Source organism: Channa argus, chromosome 16 (genome assembly GCF_033026475.1).
Source record: "Channa argus isolate prfri chromosome 16, Channa argus male v1.0, whole genome shotgun sequence".
Lineage (NCBI taxonomy): Eukaryota > Metazoa > Chordata > Actinopteri > Anabantiformes > Channidae > Channa > Channa argus.
Window position 1 is genome coordinate 11140698 of NC_090212.1, and position 23472 is coordinate 11164169.

Consider the following 23472-nt stretch of genomic DNA (forward strand, 5'->3'; position numbering starts at 1 on the left):
AATAATTAATCAATTTGTGACCCCATCATCACAGGTCTCAGTGCTGTATAAATGAATCTTCTTCTAGGCTGGTTTATATGATGCCTTCTCAGTGGTGTAAGGATGTAAAAAACACAGTCACCAAAGTCAGATCTTTTTAAAGTTAACACTTCAAATTAAAACATTCTCCATTACGAGTAGAAGTCTGACATTGGGATTCTTCCTGTATTCATGTATACTAATACCAGCTAAATACACCAATAAGCACAACATTAAAACCACCAGGCTATTTGTTTGGCTACACAACAATCTGTGATGCACTGTGTGTTTTGACATCTGTCCATCATGGTCAGAATGTAATGTTCCCACGCTCACCACAACATTAAAACCACCAGGTGGATTTAGCATTGGGGCTAATCAGTGTATAACACAAACCATCCAAAGTGTGACCAGCATGTTGTTACATTATCCAGTGTAGTATACTAATGAAGTACTGTAACGTGAATACCATTATATTTAGAAATTATAGAGAAAGAGCGAATATTTAAATGCTTAATGCACTGCTGCAAAGTTTAGCCCCATGTATAATATTTCACAAGCCGATTCCATGTTTCTGTATGCAAATATAAAAATGTTAATGGTCTTTGTCATGCAAAAGTAGTGGAATAAGAATTATAATATCGGCTCTGCCTCTTCAGTGAATGGAGTAGAAGTATTAAGTAGTGGAAAATTTTAATCCCAGCGTAATGATCCACTGCTTTAGAAGATCAAATGGAAAGATTCAGTCACACTGTAAGCAAAAAAAAAAAAGAAACTTCATAAATTGATATGCAAATTAAACTTACCTAAGTAAGTCTGACACTTAAATCCTACTTACTAGCAATTTTCTGAGGTATTTCACTCATTCCTCCTAATGGCAAATGAACTGAGTGCAGTTTCATCTCAGAAATGAGGAGGCTGCGCTGCCTGGCTGTCACACCGACTAATTCAGAAGAAGGGCTTGGTGTAGAGCTGTCATCATGAGAGAACAAACCCCGAGGCAGGAGCTCTCGGGGTCTAAGCTGGTGTGGAGTGCATCTCAGGAATCACCAACAAGTCCACTTTGCTGGAGCAAATCCTTAACAGTCCCCAAACACCAGCGCCGCTAACACTCACCTCCCTTCCTCCACCACCTCCCTTCACCTCCGTGCAGGTTGAGCCACCAGCAGCTACAAAACACACCCACCACTCGTGGATGTGGATTATCCAAAACGGAAAATGCAATTATAGGCAGCCCTGTGCCCGGTGTAAAACAACACACACTCGCCTACTGAGCTCGTAGTTGGCCGCGGTGGTGGCCAGTGTAAACCTGCCAGCATGCCGTAGCAGGAGTGCAGGCAGTGAGATGAGAAGTGAGAAAAGCTCCTCAGCCCGAAGACGAGTCTAAATGTTGCAGAACATTCTAGATAAATGTTGGATTTGGTGCGGAGCTACTAGTTAATATCATTACGCGCTCACATTACAGCCGAGTTGTTGGAGACACGCTACGCAGCGAGCCGACCATCTCTGACGCGATTCATCATTACCTTGTGTGTCCCGTCGGAAATGAAGACACAAACACAAAAAACAAACAAACAAACAAACAAAAAATCCTGTTCGTAATGCTCAGTTTGTCCTCGCTCGGGCTGTCGACCTGGGGAGCGTTCCGCGGACCAAGCAGCCCAAAGCAGCCGAAGACATGGTGAACAAATCGGTGAGCGGTGACCTACTTCCGAAGCGGCGTGCCGGAGATAATATTCATGCGCTGTGTTCGCCGTAGCACCGGGACATCCCTCAGTAAGGAAATCACGGCCACGCTGCTGTAATGTTCCTGCAGGGACTAAACTGTCCTCAGTGGTCATTTCCCCCACTTTACAATATTTAGAACCTGCAGCGTATCCGACATATACACGTGTGTACAGTGCAGCAAACTAGACTAAAAATATTCTGGGTACAATTGACCTCTTTTTAGATCATTGGCAGAGCTGGTAAGACACAATTAACTCTAGTACTGTACTTAAGTATAATTTTTAAGTACTTATACTTATGAGAGTATTTCTGTCATATTTATATTTTTACTCAATTACATTTATTTTACAGCCTTTGTTACTCAATTATGATGTTTTTACAGTTCACCAGCTTTTAAGTTAACGTTTGCCCTTATTTTTAATGAATCAAGCCAAGCCAACTTTATTTACTATAGTAACATTTTTTTGTCTCTTTCACTTTTAGTTTTCCAGTTATTCTGGACTAGATTTTTCCATTAATGTTATCATCAACATCAATTTAAGCACTATTTAAAATACACAGTTTTCCCACTGGAGTACTTGTAGTTTTGTTCCTGAATTTTGTATATACATTTTAGAGCTTATTCCTTTGTACTTGAGTAAGGAATCTGAATATGTTTACTTATAACAGGGTATGTTTTTTAGGCTAATATATGCACTACTTGAGTATTGAGTTTGTCTACTTGTACACTAGACACCACTGGGGACAGCATGCCAAAACGTCCCCTCGGAAATCACCAAACATCCCGCAATAAGATAATTTCTTAAAAATGGAGGACATCAAGGAGTGACCATCTGGCAGCAATTCAATTTCCTCCTTGTTTTTCCCCCTAAAAAAGCTTGAAAATGTAAGGAAAATAAATGAAGTGCTCTGTGAACAGTGATAAATATTAATCAACACATATTAATCAATACAACATTTCACTGTAGATATACAGTTGTATCATGTAGAAAGTTGGCTCATTAGAGTTACTCACTAATGATTTGGCTATAATAAACCACAAATCCCTCTTAACTAGGAAAACATGTTTCATATCCTTTTTAAACTTTACTTAAACTCAATATATTGACATCCATTTGGAAATATTGTAGAATTACAGTGATATTGCCCAAGGACAGCCGGGATAGGCTTCAGGCCCTGTGACCCTGAAAAGGATAAGTGGGTACAAATAATGGATGGATAGATGATTTTACTTGGTAGTGAACTGAAGATCTTTATGTTTTCGTCTATTACATTTGCAAAGTCATACATCACATTGGGCTCTGGGAACTGGCAAAGTTGGCTTATTAAATAGTGAGCAAAATAACTTGGATAAGATCTTAGACCACAAAGTCATTATAGGGGACAATACACAAATAAAACATTAATGTCATTAAGTATAAAATCACTGTTAAGTCACCGCTTTATCCATAGTATGAATTGCCAAAAAAGTGTTTCTTATTCTTATGACAGCAGAAAATTGAAGCATGTATCCATTCTAATTTGTTTCATTTACTGAATCCTCTTCCTTTAATGATGACTGCAATCTAATAATGTGGATGAATGATCAGTGGGTTGACATACACAAAATCTATACCGTTTATGATGACCACTCAACTGAAATGGTAGGTGCTTAATTTAAAGGAAATCATCTATATCTATGTCAAGCAGTTTCAGCCTCTCGAGTGATTGGAAATACACTACGTTATCAAGTTAGCAAGTAGCAAGCTTAACTGGGATAAACACTGATTGTCCTCATCAATATCAGCTTTACAGTGTGTAGTTAACAGCTGTAAACGAATGAGTTCTTTAATGAGACATGAGCACTGGTGGAAGCTGGGGGAGTATCGGCTGCTGAGAGCTAATCTGAACTGCAATAAACACACTGCAACATACTGCAGAGAAATGCACGGCACTGCATCTATGATTAAATACTTCCCACATGCAGGAAGCACTCAGTCACCCACACTCACTCACACTACTGAAACACACATAAGGCCGACTTCTAAAAAAGTGCTAAAAAGTAGAGTGTCGTTAATATCTTTAATAAAATAAAAGAAATAAAATTTTTACATTATGTTTTTCATTTCATTAGTTGTAATTAACATTCAGTATTACCATGCTTAAATACATACACGCACCAGATGTTAAATGCTGCTTTTATCCATGAAATATTTCTACAGATTGTTTGGAAATTATTTTTAAACATCTTCGATAAGCTTGTTAGCAAACAATATTTAGCAGTTGCAGAGCAACATCATCATTCAAGTTGAGTTTCAGAAAGCCTTTCAGATGCTGCTCAGCAGCCTCCATATCAAAAAAGGTTAGATAAAAGCATCTGCCAAATGACCGAAGGTAAATGTAATTGCCTCTCTTCTAGCTCTGTTTTACATCTCCACCAACTACTGAGAGAAATATGATCAACAGCTAGCTGCCACCTAACGTAGCACTGAGTTGTTGTTAGTTTTTTCCACTAAAAGCTGCTTGAACACGTCCCTTTGGAATAATACATATATTAAACATGAAAGCTGTCATGATAACTGAGATATCAGAGAAAAGAGAACATCACAAAAAGCAGCTCACTGACAGGTGACAGGTGAATTAAAAGAATTTGATTCTTATCTGTATGAGCTACTAGGTGCTAGCTACTGTAGGAGCGATCTGTCAAAACTGTTTTTCAGTTACTTCCTCAAACATACATCTTGCTGTTCAAAACATGTAGTTTGATAGGAAAATTAACTTTTCTTAAGCCTTGTGATCCTTTATATTGTCTGTTTGTTCCAGATCATTTTCACCTGAAATATTTCCAAGCTGACGTACACCTGGCCTTGTATCCTAATTCTACAAGATCTTCCAACAGAAAGTACAGTCTGATTTTAATAGGTGATGCATTAAGCACAGTATTACCTTAACAAATAACACATTCTCCCATTCACAAATAAAAACTAAACAAATGAAACATTCCCTTAAAGAATTTTAATTCAATGTGGGGTTTTGCTTCTTAACTGTTGCAAATTTATATTTGCATTAACTCTTGCTCTGTCACTACTGTTGCAAAAACAATGTAAAGAAAACTATGTTTTTGAATGATTAACTATGTTTACACGAGAAGAATTAATGTTGTAATTTGACTTCATAGTGTACCAACAGCTGCATGTGCCGAGCTTAACATTACAAAGAAAACCTTCTCTCGGCTGCTTCTTACAGCACACACAAGCATGGCTTGTAACATCACAAATGCTAATAAGCAACTTAAACAAGTGTGAATAATTTACAGCGCACACACAGTGAGAATGGCCGTTAGAGTGAAGTACTGTCGGACGCATCTTGTTTTGACAAAAGATTCAGAGATTAGATTAGGTTTAAATGTGCAGTAGTGTCACTGTAACCTAAAATGCCTAAAAAATTTAAAATAGTGATTCCACAGAGAAATCAAAATTTAAACTATACACTGTAGCTGAAAATAAAAATGTAGCAACAGGTTTAAGGGTGCTGCATGCTTCCTTAGCATCAGGTTCCTAAAACAGGTGTTTATCTATTCTGTCAACTAAACTACTCACCCCTTAGCGTTATTTCCCTGCAGATTCCCATTTGCTGTGCAGAAAGACATTCAGATTAATAAATCTACTGCAGATCGATAGTCTGAATATTTAACAAAGCTATCACTGCTGTGCCAGGTGTGTGAATTGTGCACAGCCCCTCTTTAGACACATGTCAATATATTGATTCTGCTGCTGTGTGACAGCTACAGCTATTTCATAAAGTCAAAGGAAAGGACCTACACTCTATAACTGCACCTGAAAACTGTTATGCGGAAGGTAAACGTGTGACAGCACTGAGACACTTAGTGTAATATGGATGTCAGGAGCCAGAGCCCAGATCTGGCTCAATTTAACCATTAGCCCTATAACACCTGTTAATGCACTCTGTTAGAAAAGCAGCACTTGACAGTATGTTGGTACGTTATTTCACAATAACATACCGTAATGAGAGAAAGTGTGGTGTACGGCAATCTTTTGACACAAAGTACATACAGTACACATGTAAGACAGTAAAGGCCTGAATCCAGTTTGTAAAAGAGTGTGTGACAGGGAGAAGTATTTAAGTCATGCATGGGTAATGGCAACAAAGTAATACATGACTGATTTGTTTGTCTGGTGACAACTTACTCACGTAAGGCTGTGTGAGCTGAAAATATAAATAAGGGAGATTACAGACTGCAAAAATACAGGGAAATAAAATAGAATAGACTCAGGGGAAACCTGTGAGAATATCTGTGGAAAGAACATGTAAACAAACTAATATAAAGATACTACACTACACATAAAGAATAGATAAAGCAGACAGGACACAGGTTTAAGTCTTGAAAATGACTGAGACAAAAAGATGTTTGATATCAAGACAAAGGTTAAATTAGAAATTGCACATCAAGTTATAAACTATTTGTGTGCTACACAACATAACAGGTAATAACTTGTTATTTCTTAGCTCCAGCATGTAGCCTGCAGATGTAAAAATGACAGTTAGACACCAGAGAGGAGATACAGGACAGGAAGTGTAATTATCTGCTTCTACTGTTCCTCTTCAAAGAGATGGGGCAAGATGCCAGACAGGCTGACTGGCAAAGAGGGACAAGAGCAAAAAAGGGAGAAGAGAGGAAAACAGGGAGACTGAACTTAAAAAGACTGAAGCAAAGCACTAGGGAAGAACGGGAAGGCGAAGAGCAAATCTCACTCCTTACATCTCACTGAGCAAGAGAAAAGTCAAACTTAGTTGAAATCAGAGGCAATTTTTCACATCCACTGTCCTGACTCCTCAGAGAAACAGACATCTGACAGCGACTTTGTGAAAGAGCAGGCGAGAACAAGCGGGAATAAAAATTAAGAGAATGTGTGTGAGACAGCGACAGAAGGGGGGTTGAAGAGACAAGAGAGTGATGGATTGAGATAGCACAGAGAATGGAGACAGAGGGAGACTGTCATCATCATCATGAACAATGACTCTCTGATCGAGGAGGCCTGACGCTAGATTTTCAAACCAGCTGAGGAAGGAGCAGGGAGGGGGTGGCCACCCGCCTGCCCACCTGCCAGGGCTTCAGTCATGCTATTAGCATCTGCCAAACTGAAGGGCGCTTGGTGCCATGTGCTTTTCAGTGAAGGAGCCTGACGTTTGTCAGTCACAGTGAGGACTTCTGTTCCTAACAGCCTCAGCCAAACTGGGTTTAATGTCCTCTCACACACACATCCATACACACACACACACACTCCCACAACATGTAAAAAGTCCCTGTGTGTGAGAAGTGAGTAAGATTCCAACTCTAAAAGAGCCACATCCACCGCAGCTGTGGGCTGGTCGACAGCTGACGCCGGGCTGTGGCTCTCTGCTCTCTTTCTCCTCATCCCCCCCAAGCCCTAACCCCTCTTCTCCTATGTTTCCATGTGATTTTCACAGCTGTGTTGCTGGCAGTGTGCCAGGGTGAGTCAGGGAAGGAGAGGCTGAGGCAGGGAGAGAGAGAGAGAGAGGGGCTAGCTAATGTCTTTTGGAGGACTAGAGGATACAGCACAGCTTTGCTAATCCTGATTCACTGATTCACTTCCAGAGGAATATTTACACAACGGAACAAGATTAAGATCAAACTGCAAAACAAATTACCATCATAAAACCAGGTTTTTACAATGTACAAAGGTTATTTTTTTGGTTGTGGGGTGTCCCTTAAAGATAAATGTATTTTTCACATTTACCATGGCTACATGTCACACTAATGTTGGGTCAGGTAAACACACAGGTGCTACACTGTGTTATTTGTAGGTAAAATGGAAAGCGAGTACGTTTAAAATGACAGGAAAACAGCTAAAATATATAAAAGTACAAAAGTGCAGTAGGTCAAAGTTGGACTGTAAACTCTGATGTTGTGGACAACAGTTTGGGAGATAATTTTAGCAGCTGCCTTAGTTTTGCTTTCCAAATAAGACTCACTACCCTGAGGGTTTACATCATCTGACTGCTGGTATTTTGTGTATTGTTGGACTTCTTTTTAGCAGTGTCACCATATTCATAGACCGTAGCTAAAGCTAGGTAACAAACTGTGCTCCAGAGCTCTTTAAGTTTAGGGTTTAAAACTTACTAGTACCTTTATGCCCACTGCATTCAACAAATGGATGGAAGCTATCGTTGAAACAGATATTATTAAAATTGACCGAAGGTGTGTCCTGCTTTAACACTTGAAATGTCCTTGCAACATCTATTTACTGTACTGCATACTTCTATGTTCATTATGCAAGGGCACAGATTTGGTTTCACAAGTAAGGGAAACACTATGAAGTAAAAACAAATTAATATAAGATTTTAAAGGAACATTACCTATCTATATAAACATTTTAAAATTCAGCAATTTTTAAAATGTCCTTCTCACACCATGTCCACACAGGATCCATTCAGGTGCAGTATTTAGTGTAGGTCACCAGTCTTTAGCAGAAAAGCTAAATATACGTGGCCTATAAATATGCTTAAGTTTACAGCCCTTAAGTCCCAGTATCAAGCAATCTGCAACCAGGCTCCAAAAACAGGTGTTTATCTCTTATGTCAAGTAAACCACTCACCAACAAAACCTTTGTGAGGACAAAATGCAGGTTGACAGATTTTTATTTCCTATTTCACACCCATAAACAGTGTTTTTGCTAGTTAAGTTTTTTAATTCCACCCATGAATTTCTACAGACCTAACCAAGTTGTTTTTATGTCTAAATCCTATACGCACCATACTTATTACAACCATGAAGGGTCAGCACATGATAACAATCGACTAAGCCGACCTTGAGATAGAGTAGGACCCTGCCAACCCACATTTACACCCCATTTAAAGCAGTGGTAGTGGGTGTAACTGAAGGCAAATCAAATGAGTGGATCAGTATTCTTAATCAGCTCTTCTTATTTCCCATCTGGATTACAGGAGTTATTGTAGATATTACCAAAACCTATTTAACAACACATCATCGATTATTTCCTTAACGTAAAGCTGTGTGAGATTCTCTGCATTTCAAATACACAAGGGTCCCAAAGGCATGTAAATCAAACAATAATTAAGTCATTCCCCGTGGCTGACCTGCAGCTGAAGCTACTGAAAAATGGAGAAAGTATCAACAACTGATGGCAAGCCTGGAAAGTTACATAAAAGAAGATAACTTGTAGTGAATGGCGTCCAAATAAATCAAGCCCACTGAGAGTTTCTGTTAGCTAATATTTAACATCACTCTGTGGGGCAGTGGAGAGAGACAATGATTGTTTTGGAAAAAAGGGACGTGTCAGTGTAATTTTCCTCTGTAGCTGTAAGAACAATAAGCCATTCATACTGGGTGGGATGTTGTTTTCACTTTAAGAAAATGTTTTCCTATACTAAAATATAATTTGATCCATTTAATTTGAAAGATGCTGGCAATAAACCGCAATGTTTTCTTTTGTTACATTGCCGACACCAATTGTATTCTCTTCCCTGCTCTCATGTCTTTTGGTCAAAGTGGCCTGTATCTGAGCAGGAAGTATTTGTCACCCCAACGGCGTGTTTGCAATGTTCCCCCCTTCTCCTCCTCTTTCTATTTGGCCACAAAGGGACACTTCGTCTGTAAGAATGAGATTATGTCCAGAACTGATATTGGGCTTCATGGCTCACATGTGGCCCTTGCACCTCTATTCTACATGCTGCCATTACAGGCCTATCAAAGTAGGCTGTGGAGAACTGACAAGACCAAATCTGCCTTGACCTCCAAAACTGAAGCGCTATTGTCAGGCTTGTCTGATCACAAAAGACTTTACAGGTTCCTCAGCATAATAGGGTTGTGCTGAGGAAGTCACCAGGCAACTTGTATTTCATGCATAATAACTCCGATAATGCCTGTAATTTCCAGTGACAAGTTACACAAGCAGGTATTTGACTTTTGTCAAATGTGGCTGCAACAAACAATTTGTGTCATTGTCACATTGTTCACAGTTATATATCAAAATACCATAAATTAGTAATTTCATGTATAAAAGGCAGACATTTTCAGACCCTTTATCTAAAGGTTATTTATAGACATTTTAACAATAATGCTGTTTAATGTTTATGGTCAATGTTTTTATCATAGTTTGTGTAAAATATTTATAGCTGTCAAAAAAGGAGAGTAAAGATAAAGTGGGTCAAAAGTGTACTACAGTATACTTGAGTAAATATTGTATTACCAAACAGTCCAAAGCCCAAATATATTTAGATGATGATAACAGGCTACGACGCTAAGAAATCCACCCAAGTAGGGAAGCAATATTTTGTGGTATTTGTGCTTGAAATAACATGAGTAATCGATTAAAAACGGGTTTTCGGCTTTAGATCTTACAGTAGCCTATTCACTGTGCAGCTCAGTCATCTGGAACCTCATACATTTATTGGCCAGTCTCTGTTTTGCAGACTAAAAACAACAGCAGTTAATTTGTGTAATACATCTTTCATGTCCAACAGTGAACCGACCGAAGCACAAACTTCGCAGCGGAGTCGAAGGCTCTAACTTGACTCTACCAGCAGCTTCTGGTGTGACATTTGCTCCAAACACAAGCTGGACCCTCAGCCTAGGCTCCCCCTCACCGTTTAGGCGAGAAAAGACCACCGTGCCACCTGCACAATTGACAGCAGACACAACATAAATCTCCAAAAGTTGCCTTTAGAGATTTCTAGATCAGCAGCAAAAGAAAGGATCTGTGTTTGTGTCTGTCGCTGATTATTCCAAGTCTCATCGCTCGATCTCGTCCTGCCTGACACTTTCAGTTTTGCCTCGGATGCGAAAAGAGTTGAAAGGTTTTGTGTCTTACCGCAGACTGGAGAATGTCTCAGCTTCTATGATATTAGAAGCGAAAAATCACTTCCAAAGGACGAGAGGGAGATGCGTCAGGTGTACGATTCCCGCAAGTAAAAGAGGAAAACACACTGGAGGACGATTCATGTTGAGTTGATCGGCTGAAGCCTTCTCTCTCTCTCTCTCTCTCTCTCTCTCTCTCTCTTTTTTTTTTACTCCAAACTGTGCTGCTTCATGCGTTACGCGTAAAAATTGCCTCTCAGTACACTTTTAAATACAATACTCGTGTAAACGACGAAGTGAGGCGTGCGAAACATTTAGCGGAGCTCATGAAAACTACAGCTCACTTCTACATGTTTTTACATAGCCTAACAGCATCATCCGCTTTTTATGTTGACGCATCATGTAGCGAAAACATGGAGTTTCTTAAAGGGACACGGACGCGCCGTCCACATGTCACCGTCTCCTGCAGCCCCGCTGTGGCTGACAGATGCCTTTCACCCAGTTCGTGTCTTTAAGCCCCATTCTTCAGACACTTGTATTAACCTTGGTAAGGGACAGAGCTGGGCGCTGTCCCTGAAGACTGACTGAGGGATGCGTGTTTTGTCGGCCTCGACTCGTGACCAGAACCTGCTCTGACGTGACTATGTGGTGCTTCCCGGTGCACTGATGTACAGGACGTGATTGTCTTTTTTCATGTGGGTTTGTATTTAATTTTTTTACTGTGCCATTTCATGCAGTGACAATTGGGATTTTGACAATATGAATTGTGCAAAACCTAAGACAAGCCTATAAGTCGTAAAAACTTTGATTGATAGTTGAACTTTCTTGATTTGGATTGAACTAAATTGCACCAACCTGCATACAGAGACAGAAAAATATCCCAAGTTTCAATTACTTATATATTGTCCTATACAGTAATTAAAATGAGTATTAAATATCTCGGTACCATCTTCGAAAGAGGCACCGATTAACTGAATTTATGTGGGCCTTTTAGTCAGTCCTTGGGTTGCCAGGTTTGGAAAACGTTTTTGTTTTGTTTGTTTCAGATTAAAGGTTATAAGTGGGGACAGTTCTGTACAAAAAACACGTTTCCCGCCTCCCAATAAGCCAGGAAATCTGCATTGTTTTTAATACGTTATTAATAAGGAACTTTAATTTATTACTTCAAGCCTGCCAAGGGGTCATTTGGCCTAAGGAGTTTGTCACAACCTGGCAAGACGGAAGTTGGCTGACAGCTTATATATAAAGCATTAGTAAATAGTTTATTAACCAGACATTTATTTATTAAACATTGATTTCTTAAACAAGTTTTTATTAATGTTAATGTTAGCGTTTTCAAAAAGCTAAAAAATTTCATAATTAAATTAAAAAATAAATGATAATTTTAAAAAAACCTTGCGAAGCGACATTGGAATGCTGCATTATGATTTTATTTCAGGAAGGACCCCTCCCATAAACTCTTTGATGCTCTGCATATGTGAAAGGTCACAGAGCATCCAACAAACAAATCTGTTGCTTGTTGTAAAATGGAAACCCTTCCTTTGACAATAAGCCATTCAGTCTGCACCTCTTCCCTAAAGGAAGGGTCCTTCCTGCTTAATAAAGAGTCATGCAGCCAGAAAGCCGAAGCACAGTACTGATAGAGGTCACACAGCGGCTTCCCTCAATAACATGTGTGCTCACCAACCTGGCAACCAAGAGTTATTATAATGACTAATAACTGTAAAGCATTAAATAATAAAGTGGCCGGTAACCGGCATTCCTTTATTATAAAGTTAGTATCTAATCTGACAACAGGCTTACTGTTCATTTTAGGATCTGTCACCAGACTTTTACATAATAACAACCTCAATGTGTGTCATTCTCTTATGAGAGATTAAAAAACATGGATCTCTATAAACTCACTGTTTTGTGGCAAAGGTTCACAAATGTCTCTGAACTAAACCATCATCCTTCAACCTGTCATTGTGTTTTTGATGGGTGAACAAGCCACCTGACATTTAGGAGCAAGAAACTGGCAGAAATGGTCTTGAGGTTTTTTCAAGTATAAGCAGTTAAATTTGGTATTTTGGAGGTCATTGTTATAACTATAATTAGGACAATATTACAGTACAGTATAGGGTTAAGGTGTCTCAGAGTCTCAAAAGTACAACAGCAGCCACAAAGATTTCAGTGAAACCTCTATCTGAACTAATAAACCCTAACATACATTCCCCAAAGCGTAAAACGTTTACCTGAAGGGTAATTATTCAAGTCATTATCGAGCTTTCATCTCATGGTTCTATTATCTGCAAGGTGTCCTGCGATGACTTGTCATGATGATAACAGCATTAGTGTAGCTGAAGTGAAGCTGAAAGGATGGGGACATATACAGTAATACACTGAAACTTCATAAAGGAAGTTGAAAAATGACTGTCACAGTCAAAATGACTGTCTGGTCCAGAAAGTTTTGCAGATTAAGTTGGCATGTATTGTTATAATAATTAAGACCAAGGTTTAAGACTTCATTTCTAGGAATTTATATTTTCACAAAATACAGTTTAATTTCTGAATGAAAAATATTCTTTTCAATCAGCTTGAGGACTCAGCTTAAAGCGTTGGAGATGATCCCGTTTGAACCAAACTTATATTCTGAAAAGGGAAAATCCACACTGGAACAGAACTCCTGTGTCTAATTCAAATGCAGAGAGATAGGTCAGTCACTGTGTAAACTGTCTCCCCTCGGGATTTCCAAGAAACAAGGAGCACTATGTTCAGTGGACACAGAGGTGCTATAGAAAAATGTTATTGTTTACTGTGTATTTATATTTTCATCTCTTTAAACCACAGGACTTTCTCAACGATAACTTTCCCCCCATACAGGAGAAGCACAGTCAACTCTGTTTGCAGTTAAAAGAGCAAACAGAGAGTCTTTTACAGTTCTGCAGAGAGCAAAGAAGTGTCTTCATATCTGAAATGCCACCCTTTCATCTCCACTGAAGGGTTAAGAAATAAAACAACAAATTCAGAATGTGGTTAAATCCCTCAGCTCAGTTTTTATCAGTCTGACACACAGTGGTGCAATACCTAGCGCTTTCAAAGTCCAGCCAAACAATCTTCTGTACATCAATCAGCCTGAGTCACACTTCAAGGAATGTGCCAAAGATGAAATGACACTTAATAGATTAAAGGCAATAAGCTCACAGGTTCATAAGTTCCTTTTCATTTAGGTTTAATATAAGTAGCAACAGTTTGAACTGTGGTGTTTTTCTGCAGCTGTGTACACAGATGCTGATGCCATTAAGCTTGTCTGTTAAAAACAGAAGAAATGGTCAAAATCACAGCAACAGTGACATTATTGTGAATTGATATTATGTACTGATATTGTGATTTGTAGCCTCCGTTAAAGGATGCATTCACTGATGCCTTCACTTTTTTTGGTTCTAGTTTGGATAGTACAGCTACACCAAGGCCATTAAACTACCCTTTGACTTCCCTATGTAAATATCTATCTAATTTTAGCTGAAAAACGCCTCCAGATGGGATCACTTGGAAGAATCTTCAATTAAGATTATGTTATCTTGTTGCTCACACTATGGAGTTTGTATTCATCATCAACCTGCTTTTCCACAGATCCCCCAGATTACATCATCTGACTAATATCATCTAATGATAAAAAACTCCTCTGGGTGATGTCTTCTAGATGACTGCTATAGCTAGAAGCAGAGAAATATTTTAGGATAGGGAAGACAGAGGGAAGTTTAAAGGCGTTAATGTACATTTATTTCCTAAACTAAAGCCATAGAGAAAAGGTTCAAAATTGGTGAAGTCACCCTTTAAGGATCAAACTTAATAGTAAATCTTTTTGTGAAATACTAAATACCCACATAGTTAAAATAGGTCTTAGCACTGATTTTGTTTCTCAAAGCCAAAGCAAACCCAAGCAAAAATGACTGATGATATAATCAAAACCCAGGTGACATCATTGATTTTAAGGCACTTCATGGCCCTTCCCTTGCACCAGACATGCAATCTATGAACCAGGATGACCTTTCAGATCCTTTGGCTTGAGTCTTTTGGCATTTCCAAACCTTTGGTGAGGCAGTTTGGAGTTTTTATGTGCCAAGCCACTGAATGTACTTAATATTTTCAGATATTCTCAATTAGAAAGTGCACATGATTTGAAATTATGTTTCAAAAGTTTTTTTATATATACTTTTAGAGCTAAATATTCAAATTTATGTCTTGTCTGTTCTCAGTAAATCAATTTGAATTGCATGAACCTGTATGAAAGGGGCTACACAAAAGAGGGTTTGATTAATAGGTTATAGCTCGCCACATAATTTATTGACTGTATTTGTACACTTGGTAGAGCAAATTTTTAATATTTTGTTTATATTGAAAATAAGCTTGAACTCTCAATTCTGAATTATGAGTAACTTACAAGCATGCCTTTGAGACATACATCAATTCTTAAATATAAGTCAGACAACTTCAAGCCCAGAAATAAATAAAACAAAAGTTTGTATTTATTGCAACTACATATGTATATTTCTTACACTTTCATACTGTACAGTAAATCTACATGAGAGTGAAAATCAATTCAATTCAGACAGGAGAAAAAACATATTTAGGAAGGTTTCTCCTGTGTGACTGATTCACAAAGTGAACAACAGAGCCTAGGGTGTATTACAGAATACTCGCAGAAATCAGCTGATTTTCATTAATTATCAGAATCATTTTTAAGTTGGCACTGACTTTATTAAGATCTGCTTTACAGCTGTCTTATATACAAAGTGTGCAAAAAATTAAGTCAGCGTAAAACTAGGAGATTTTGTCAATTAAAAATGTTACAATAGATATTACAATAGGAACTGTTAGAGGGGTAAGCATCATGTTGAATGTTGTCACGTTTTGTTCCAGCAGCAGCAGTAAGGTATCAACAGGGACACAACTGTATTAAGTTTCAATCTCCATTTCAAATTCAGAGGAATATCAGAAGAAAGGCTTTCATGCTGACTGTTTACAATCATTCAATAATTTTTTTTTATTGCTTTACTGGCAGGTCAGTGGTTAAACTACTTAGCTTCATATAAAAACAAATTAACATAGAGGCAACTTCACATACTAAAAATGTGTTTTTCCCCATCGTTATGTCAGCTTCTAAAACTGTGAACTCTGTATGATTTCATGTATAATGTATAAAAAGTTCAGGTTACATTGATTCTGAAACCCCCAAAATGTTCCAGTAGTAGCATCAACCCATACGTCTTAATGCCCTGGCTGTGAGTAACTGTGTATATTCACTGTATGCTACTTTATTCAGTCTGTAACAATTTGTATTTGTTAGTCCTGCCTATTTGAACATGGAGTTGAAGGTCCGTCCAATGACGAGCCGGCGTACTTCACTTGTGCCTGCCCCAATTTCATACAGCTTTGCATCACGAAGAAATCGTCCCACAGGGTAGTCGTTGATATAACCATTCCCACCTGGTGGTACAGATTAATGTTAGTCTGCAGTAAGAGAGCAGCCATCTCAAGACATCAACTTTTTTGAGAGCAAAATGTAAAAAACTAAATTCCCTCCAATTTCTTAAAGTCTATTGCACAAATGAATTATGTATATGTATGCAACTAAGTAAAACATATATACACAATATATATATATATATAGTCACAACTATTACAATGCAAATAAAGTGATTCACAAAAACAGTATGTCTAGAAAGCAATTTATGACAGTAAAACAATCACATTCAAATGAAGACTATAAAATGTTCAATAAAGAAGACTACATGACTTTACACCCTCTTTCATTGCTTCGACATTTAATCACTCCATTTACAGAATATTACTACTTTACCTTACCTATACTGCACCTGCTCACTAGAACTTTATTTATTAATCACATTAGCTGGGAGTGGGGATCTAAAGGGAAAGGGCTCAATGATTCAAACACCAAAATCACAGCAATCACCACTAATCAAAGCAGCAACACCACCCTATCCACCAAAGCAGTTATTCATCACATTGACGCTTTTGTCCGTGAACTTCTGAATCTACTGACTGATAGAATCTAAATAAAGACCTAATGTCTATGTGTCGTTTAATGAAAAAAAAAAATGTATCAGATATAATCTATTTAAAGGTTAGGTTTTCATTTAAATCAATATGTATCTTGGCACTTACCCAAACACTGAATACCATCCAAAGCAACCTGAGTGGCATTCTCAGCACAATACAAGATCACTCCTGCACAATCCTGCAAGACCACAAAAACCAAGTAAGTCAGTGCGTGGAATGGACGGGAAACAATTATTAGATTTTATTTGCATAACTTGGGGGTAAAGTAAAAAATTATGCTGACTTGAGAAATGATTGTGTCCTATGGAAATCCAGCATGTGCAAGTATCAAAAGTTAATTCGTAGGCACTTTTTTATCACAATGGAATACAAATAGGCATTTTTAAGACAATCTAAAAATTGAAAAAAAAACATGTGCAATGGTTATTTGACGTTAGTCATCTGGGTTTTTTAGCGTCTGACTGAACTAAAAAAAAAAATTCACCTCAATATGTACTATAATGTAATTGGTACTAACCAGGGGTAAACACAAATAGAACCTAATTTTTAATATTTAAGGCCTGAATTTAAAGCATGTCAGGGCCTCAGATTGAATTCTACCATATAAAAATATCATCTTTAATTAAAAAAGATCATTAATTTTGAAGGCAAACATTAATATATACAGTCCAATTTGAAAAAAAAAAAGAGAAAACTAATACTAAAAAAGTAGCCTATACAGAGTGTGTAGAAATACAAAGACTCAAATAAAAACAAAATAAATTGTTGACACATTCTTAATAGCAACTTTTTCAATGCTTCAATCTTTTTCAATCAATCTTTTTCTATATAGTGTAGTATTACAGAAGCTGACTAAATCCTCTTACCATTGCACTAAAGTGTCCTTTGTCACAAGCCCGAGCAACATTGTACAGATACTGCCGACAGGCACTCAGTCTGGTGTACATGTCGGCCATCTTGCCTTGCATAAGCTGCAAAATGTGAATATTAAATATTAGGATTCACTTAAGTTGACTTAATGACAATTTTGTAATATATATACACTGCATTGACACAAGAAGCATTTTCTATTATATAATATGTTTTGAAGTCTTCACTGTCAATGTGAAGACTAAAGGTCAAACCTGAAAGTGACCAATCTTCTGTCCAAATGCTTCTCTGACGTGTAGATAGGGAATAGCAACATCCAGCACTGCCTGCATGATGCTGCAAAGTAGTAATTATGTTGAAGACTTTCAACAATTACAACAAGCTTTTTAATAACAGCTTGCATAAAGTAAATTGCACAATGGAGAATAATGAAAGACAATTACTTTGATAGCCATCATGTAATTTTTCTTAAATTACTCTGCTCAGTAGGGATTTAAATATATATGTAATTTCACACTTTTACAATAGAAGAAAAACAAAACATGACAGCACTGTGGAACTGTGATCATTTCTACCACGATATTACTTGGTTATGTCACGCTATTGCCACATATTAGGGGTTTTGTACACACACCTTGCGTCTCAAGCAAGTTTGAACATTGGCAGCTGGCTGCTTAGTCAGTATGCTGCGCATATAGCAGGATTTCTTATTTCGTTTTTAACTGTACTTAACTAGACACTGGTCATAAAACTGAATGTTAAACCTGCCAGTACATGTACTGATCATAGATGTGGTCATGGCAGGTTTACTCTAAGCTTTGAGTGCATGGGATTTAACTAAGAATTATGCAAAACATTTGCTAAATGTGTCTCCAAAATGCCAGAGGACACAAAAACTACTCACAGTCCCACCATAATATATTATGTGTTGTTGTCATGTTGCAATAACAGTTCAATTTAGGTCTAATTCATGTATGAACTTACCCAATAGGTCCAGATGCAAGTACCAGCCTCTCTAGGTCTAGGCCACTCATTAATACATAAACACCTTTGTTCAATTGACCAAGGATGTTCTCCTCTACAAAACAACAAAAAAATCTATCAAAAGATGTTGACCAAAATGTTCACACGCACAAAATGAGCCAAGATTTTTCACACAAGACATACATGGCAACGTATATACTTGTGTAAAACAGAAAGCACAAACCTGGGATTTTGCAGTCTTCAAAGACGAGCTCACAGGTGTTGGATCCTCTCATGCCGAGTTTGTCGAGCTTCTGTGCAGTAGAGAAACCTGGCATTCCCTACAAAACATACACATATATTAACAAAGTCCGTTCTTTCACTGCTATGATTCTTTTTGCTTTCCCATAATTGCAATTATCCAACAAAATGCTAAGTTGTCAGAAAAAACTTACTACAATCCCTGAGCCACTGATAAAACCCAAGGAAAAGAAGAATATGTCTGAACTTGATATGAGTTACCTTTTCAACAATGAATGCTGTGATGCCTCTTTGATGGGCATCAGGTTCTGTCTTGGCATAAACAATAAGGACATCGGCATCTGGGCCGTTTGTGATCCAGAACTTATTGCCATTTAGAACATAGTAGTCACCTGAGTAAAAAGGAAAATTAAATTACTTGAACAGCTGTATTAATGTTTTAAATCAACTAACCGGAAAGTAAAATCTCTTCTGCAGTCATCTTGTTTGAGATATATACAAATGTAGGATATTTCTCAGGTTCCCAGGGGAGTCGTGATTGCAGCCTGTAATTTGGGTTATTTAATAGACACCTTCGCAATAAAACATTTGAGGGCATTGTCAGAGAGCTCAACAATAAATGGTCTCCTCACATAAACGCCTCACGTCTCTCTGGTCTAACAGATATCTATCATTAACTCACAGGGCTGTCAAAATCTGTGATTACAAGGTATTAAATGAGGTGTAGCCACCAAGTGACAACAGCCCTGAGCTGATGGCACTCTGACATATAACTTCCACTTCCCTCTGCTGTATATGTCAGCAGCCATTGATGCACTGGCTTACAGCTGAAGTAGATTTTCATTTCCGTTTAATTTGTACCTGGCTTGTGCTTTGACTTAGCGCTTTTACATAAAACTTATTAGTATTCGGAAGCCTATTAGTGCTGTTAAAATGTATTTTTTCTTTTTGGAGGCAACTTGAAATCGATATTTAAGTATCTAAATTAATTTGCTTCCTGGGCATTTGGAGCATTTTAGCATTTTATGTGAGTTGTATTTTTTTTCAATGGTATCTTTGGACAAGAAGACTCAGATCACTCGACAGAATCACTGAATCAGATTTTTTGCCAGAAAATATCCTCTCATCTGATCAGAAAATGATCTGTTCTATGCACCAAAGTGTGGCCCAAAAACATTTAAAGCGTAAATGTCCACCCCCAAAATACATATTTATCATGAGGATAAATCCCCTCCCTGAACCATCCAACAGACAGCAAAATTAACCGCTTAAAAAGTTCCTATCAGGCAACAAAGCTTATAACGTGTTACATACATACACATACTAAACTGTAGAGCATTGATGACTAGTTTATGGCATAACCGAACTAAATTATAAAAAGGTTGTAAGATTTCACTTTTCTGTTTGAATAAATTCAGGTCCCATTGCTGCACTAATGCAGAAGATCTATTCACAGTTTTTGGTGTCCTACCTTTCTTCTTGGCTCTGAGTTTCATTGATACGACATCAGAGCCGGCATTAGACTCACTCATTGCCAGAGCTCCAACATGATCACCTGTCAGTAACTGACAAGCAGAAAGATCCAAATAAGAATGAATAATTTAATCAACTTTCTTGTATTGTTTTAGATATTTATCAGTCAGTATTAGCTGTTTTGGTTACCTTTGGCATGTACTTCTCCCTCTGCTTTTCATTTGCATGGCGAACCAACTGGTTGACACAGAGGTTAGAGTGGGCGCCATAACTAAGAGCAATGCCTGCTGACACTCTTGACATTTCCTCCAAAACAATCACATGTTCGAGGTAGCCCAATCCTGTGCCACCATATTCCACTGAGAGTGACATAAAAAGTAAACGTTTAACCATTATCAAAAAATTAATGGTTTGCTTTTAGACATTTATAAACAACAAATTTTCCTTAAGTTCTCTCACCTGGAGCAGTGATCCCAAGCAGTCCCATCTCCCCCATCTCTTTCCAAAATTTCTAATGGAGAGAAACGTTACCTTAACAGACATCCTGTGCTAGTTACATGGTATATTGCAATGTGAAAATAGTAGATAACAAGTTAATAAAATACTGCACAGTGGAACTGTGGATCAAGTTCATTCAGCTGACAGCATTTCCTGACTAATGCAACTCAATCAGAGACCTAAACACAAGCTTACACACAGTATAAATGACTCAACTCACCCGCATTCCTGGAAATTCATTCTTCCTATCAATCTCGTCAGCATAAGGGGCGAGCTTTTCTGCAAAGAATTTATGAACTGTCTGTCTAAGCTGTGCAAAGGACACAAGAAAAGAAACATATATTTAATTGCACACTTCATATAACTGCTTACTTTGGTAAACAAACGTGAACACACTTGGAATTACACCGATTAGGCACAACAATATATCCAACTGGTAGTTTTATTGTTGTGGTGGATAGATTGAGCTCTGCTTATATATTACAAAACCATCAGTGAAGCCACATTCAGCCAATCAAATCCTTTAGAGGAACCCCACCCCCTCCCCTCCTCCACTCCAGTCTCCTCAACTCGGTGCCGAAATACTGATCGTCACCTTGTTTTAAAGAATAAAACAGTGATTGTTATGTAATATACTTTTAGACGAAGCTTTCACCCCTCGCTTCCTCTGCAATTATATGAGTTGTTGGAGCCCCCACGTCAATAGATTTTTTTTGTCCTTTCGGTTTATCCCGTGAGTTCAGGGTCGCCACAGCGGATCATTGTCCGCATGTTGATTTGGCACAGTTTTAACGTCGGATGTTCTTCCTAACGCAACTCTCCCCAGTTTCTACCAGGCTTGGACCGGCACTGCACAGCTGGGGATGGGAATGGGCTGTTAGGGGTTCAGTGTCTTGCCCAGAGACATATAGCCAGGACCAGGGATCGAACCTCTAACCCCCTGATCCATGGACGATTGCTTTGGTGTGCATTTAACGCTGACCCTGGGGGAAATGATTTCTTCCACTTGCTACAGTAGTTGAATAAGTAATAAAAAAATACTTTTTTTAGAATTATATGAAGTGCCTGTCAAGTGAGGACACAGTGTTTGCCAGGTGGTTAGCTAGGTCTGCTAACATCAAGGTCTGCTAACATGATGACATTACATATGCGCCCTGCGTCCTTAAATACCTTATGTCCATAGGAGCCTTTTTTTCTGTATATTAGTTTAGTTTTTATGTTGCTCTGGGTGGCATTTTGACGTCTGGTTGTCAACGTAGTTAAGTAAACATTGTGTTGTTTTTTGGCTAGCCAGCGTTGCTAACCTGTATCTGCTCGTCGGTGAGCCCGTTCACCACATCGTCCACCGGAATCGCAGCCCCGGCGCATCCTCTCCTTGCCACCGCGGGGATGGACAACCTGGAGCACAGGCGAAGAGCGTTTCTGACGGCAAACATGCTGTTGTCTGCAGGCCCTTACGTGAACGTTGACAAATAAAGCCCAAAGCTGACACAGACTATTGTTGTCAGCCTGTAGCTGCCCTATAGCGGAGAGAAAGTGAGAGGTCTCACTCCGCCACTATTTCCAACGTCATCCAAACAGTCGTAATCAGCTAATCGTTGCGTTATCGCCACCTACCGGACTGGAGTGTTTCGGAGAAGTTAGAAACAACCAGACCTGTATCTGTTCAAAACTTAATTACAGAAGCATTTGAGTATGTGTGCCTCTAAATGCATGGACAGATTAACCAGTTTCAGAAGCCCCAGGCAAAAAGGGAGCTGCTGAATTCCCATGTCAGCTTTAATTTATCTATGTGCAATGTTCAGGTAACAATATATCTAATTTTGCTGAAAGTGATTCAACATTAATTTAAGCAATAGATAAACACGAAAGTAATTAATGGTTTTCAAATTGGATTTTACGACAGGAATTGTCTTTAAGACTAGTTTTAGCATTTGTTAATAGAGTGTTCCGTGATCTTTTAGGGTCTGGAAAATCTTTTTCTACTGAGCCATATACCCTTAAATATGTGTACTGGTGTGATTGTCATTTGTCCAGAGAAGTCATGGTTTCTCTGGATAAAGACTAACTGGTTGTGCCAAACTCAACCCACCACTACAAAGAGGAAGGAGAGGACAAAGGGAAGGGGAACTATTGCAAACAAGGGGCTCTGATTAAGATAGAGAAGAGGAAAAACTGCTATAGCGCATTTTACTCCATAAGCGAAAGTACAATACTGAATTGCATAGCAAGATGTGCATGCCTGGAGTGGAGAGGCAAATTCCTCTTCGCATTACTCTGATGTCTTTTTTTCCCTATGCTATTAGTAACAATTGTTATAACATTACCTTAAATATGTTGTTTGGGTGAATGTTTTTTCTGTGTGTAGAGTCACTTGCAGTTATTTTTGCATTACTGTTAAGCCACAGTTATTTTTTTCCTGCATATTGCTCTTGTCAAGACAACACATTACGTCTGATGTTATTTTTGCTGGTCAGCTTGTGCAGTATTTGAACCCGTATTTGAACCCGTAAACCCCAAACCTAAAATCAGTCACACATTCAGGGCTGACAGATGCTGTGATGTGTCAAACAATAGCCTACTGTACTAATGTTCGACCTTCTGAATATAATATTGACCATGTATTTACCGCACACAATGTTTATTTTCTGATCTGTTAAACGGGCATTTGGTCAGTCCCTAAATTCATTCTGTTCCATCACAACAGCCCCAAACATACAGCCAGAGTCATAAAGGGTTATAATCAAGAACAAGAAGAA

The 23472-nt window shown here is 38.3% G+C and overlaps 2 protein-coding genes across 6 annotated transcripts in view; both read right to left on the reverse strand.

Annotated features, from left to right (window-relative positions):
* Positions 1-10981, reverse strand: part of bahd1 (bromo adjacent homology domain containing 1) — a 28221-nt gene extending 17240 nt beyond the window's left edge. The window contains exon 1 of one of the 5 annotated variants that reach the window (XM_067480741.1): positions 10599-10981. The gene's annotated coding sequence lies outside the window, so the exon portion shown is untranslated. Of the gene's footprint in view, positions 1-856; positions 1133-1476; positions 1497-1544; positions 1734-10598 lie in introns of those variants that run through there. The other 4 variants (XM_067480737.1, XM_067480738.1, XM_067480740.1 and 1 more) reach the window with 4 other exon arrangements.
* Positions 10982-15071: 4090 nt separating this feature from the next.
* Positions 15072-22272, reverse strand: ivd (isovaleryl-CoA dehydrogenase). The gene is made up of 12 exons (XM_067480745.1): positions 22018-22272; positions 20934-21023; positions 20675-20726; positions 20405-20574; positions 20214-20307; positions 19004-19134; positions 18726-18822; positions 18503-18596; positions 17773-17854; positions 17515-17619; positions 16754-16826; positions 15072-16054 (listed from the first exon to the last, which is right to left on the reverse strand). The coding sequence occupies exons 1-12, from the start codon at positions 22147-22149 to the stop codon at positions 15921-15923; spliced, it is 1254 nt and encodes a 417-aa protein (XP_067336846.1). The 5' UTR covers positions 22150-22272; the 3' UTR covers positions 15072-15920.
* Positions 22273-23472: the final 1200 nt, after the last annotated feature.

Coding starts and splice junctions, on each gene's coding strand:
- ivd (XM_067480745.1), bottom strand. CDS start 22,149: ATGTTTGCCGTCAGAAACGCTCTTCGCCTGTGCTCCAGGTTGTCCATC. Junction 20,308..20,404: donor GGGAGAAGTACATGCCAAAG/GTAACCAAAACA, acceptor TCTGCTTGTCAG/TTACTGACAGGTGATCATGT. Junction 17,620..17,772: donor AGAAGATTGGTCACTTTCAG/GTTTGACCTTTA, acceptor CACATTTTGCAG/CTTATGCAAGGCAAGATGGC.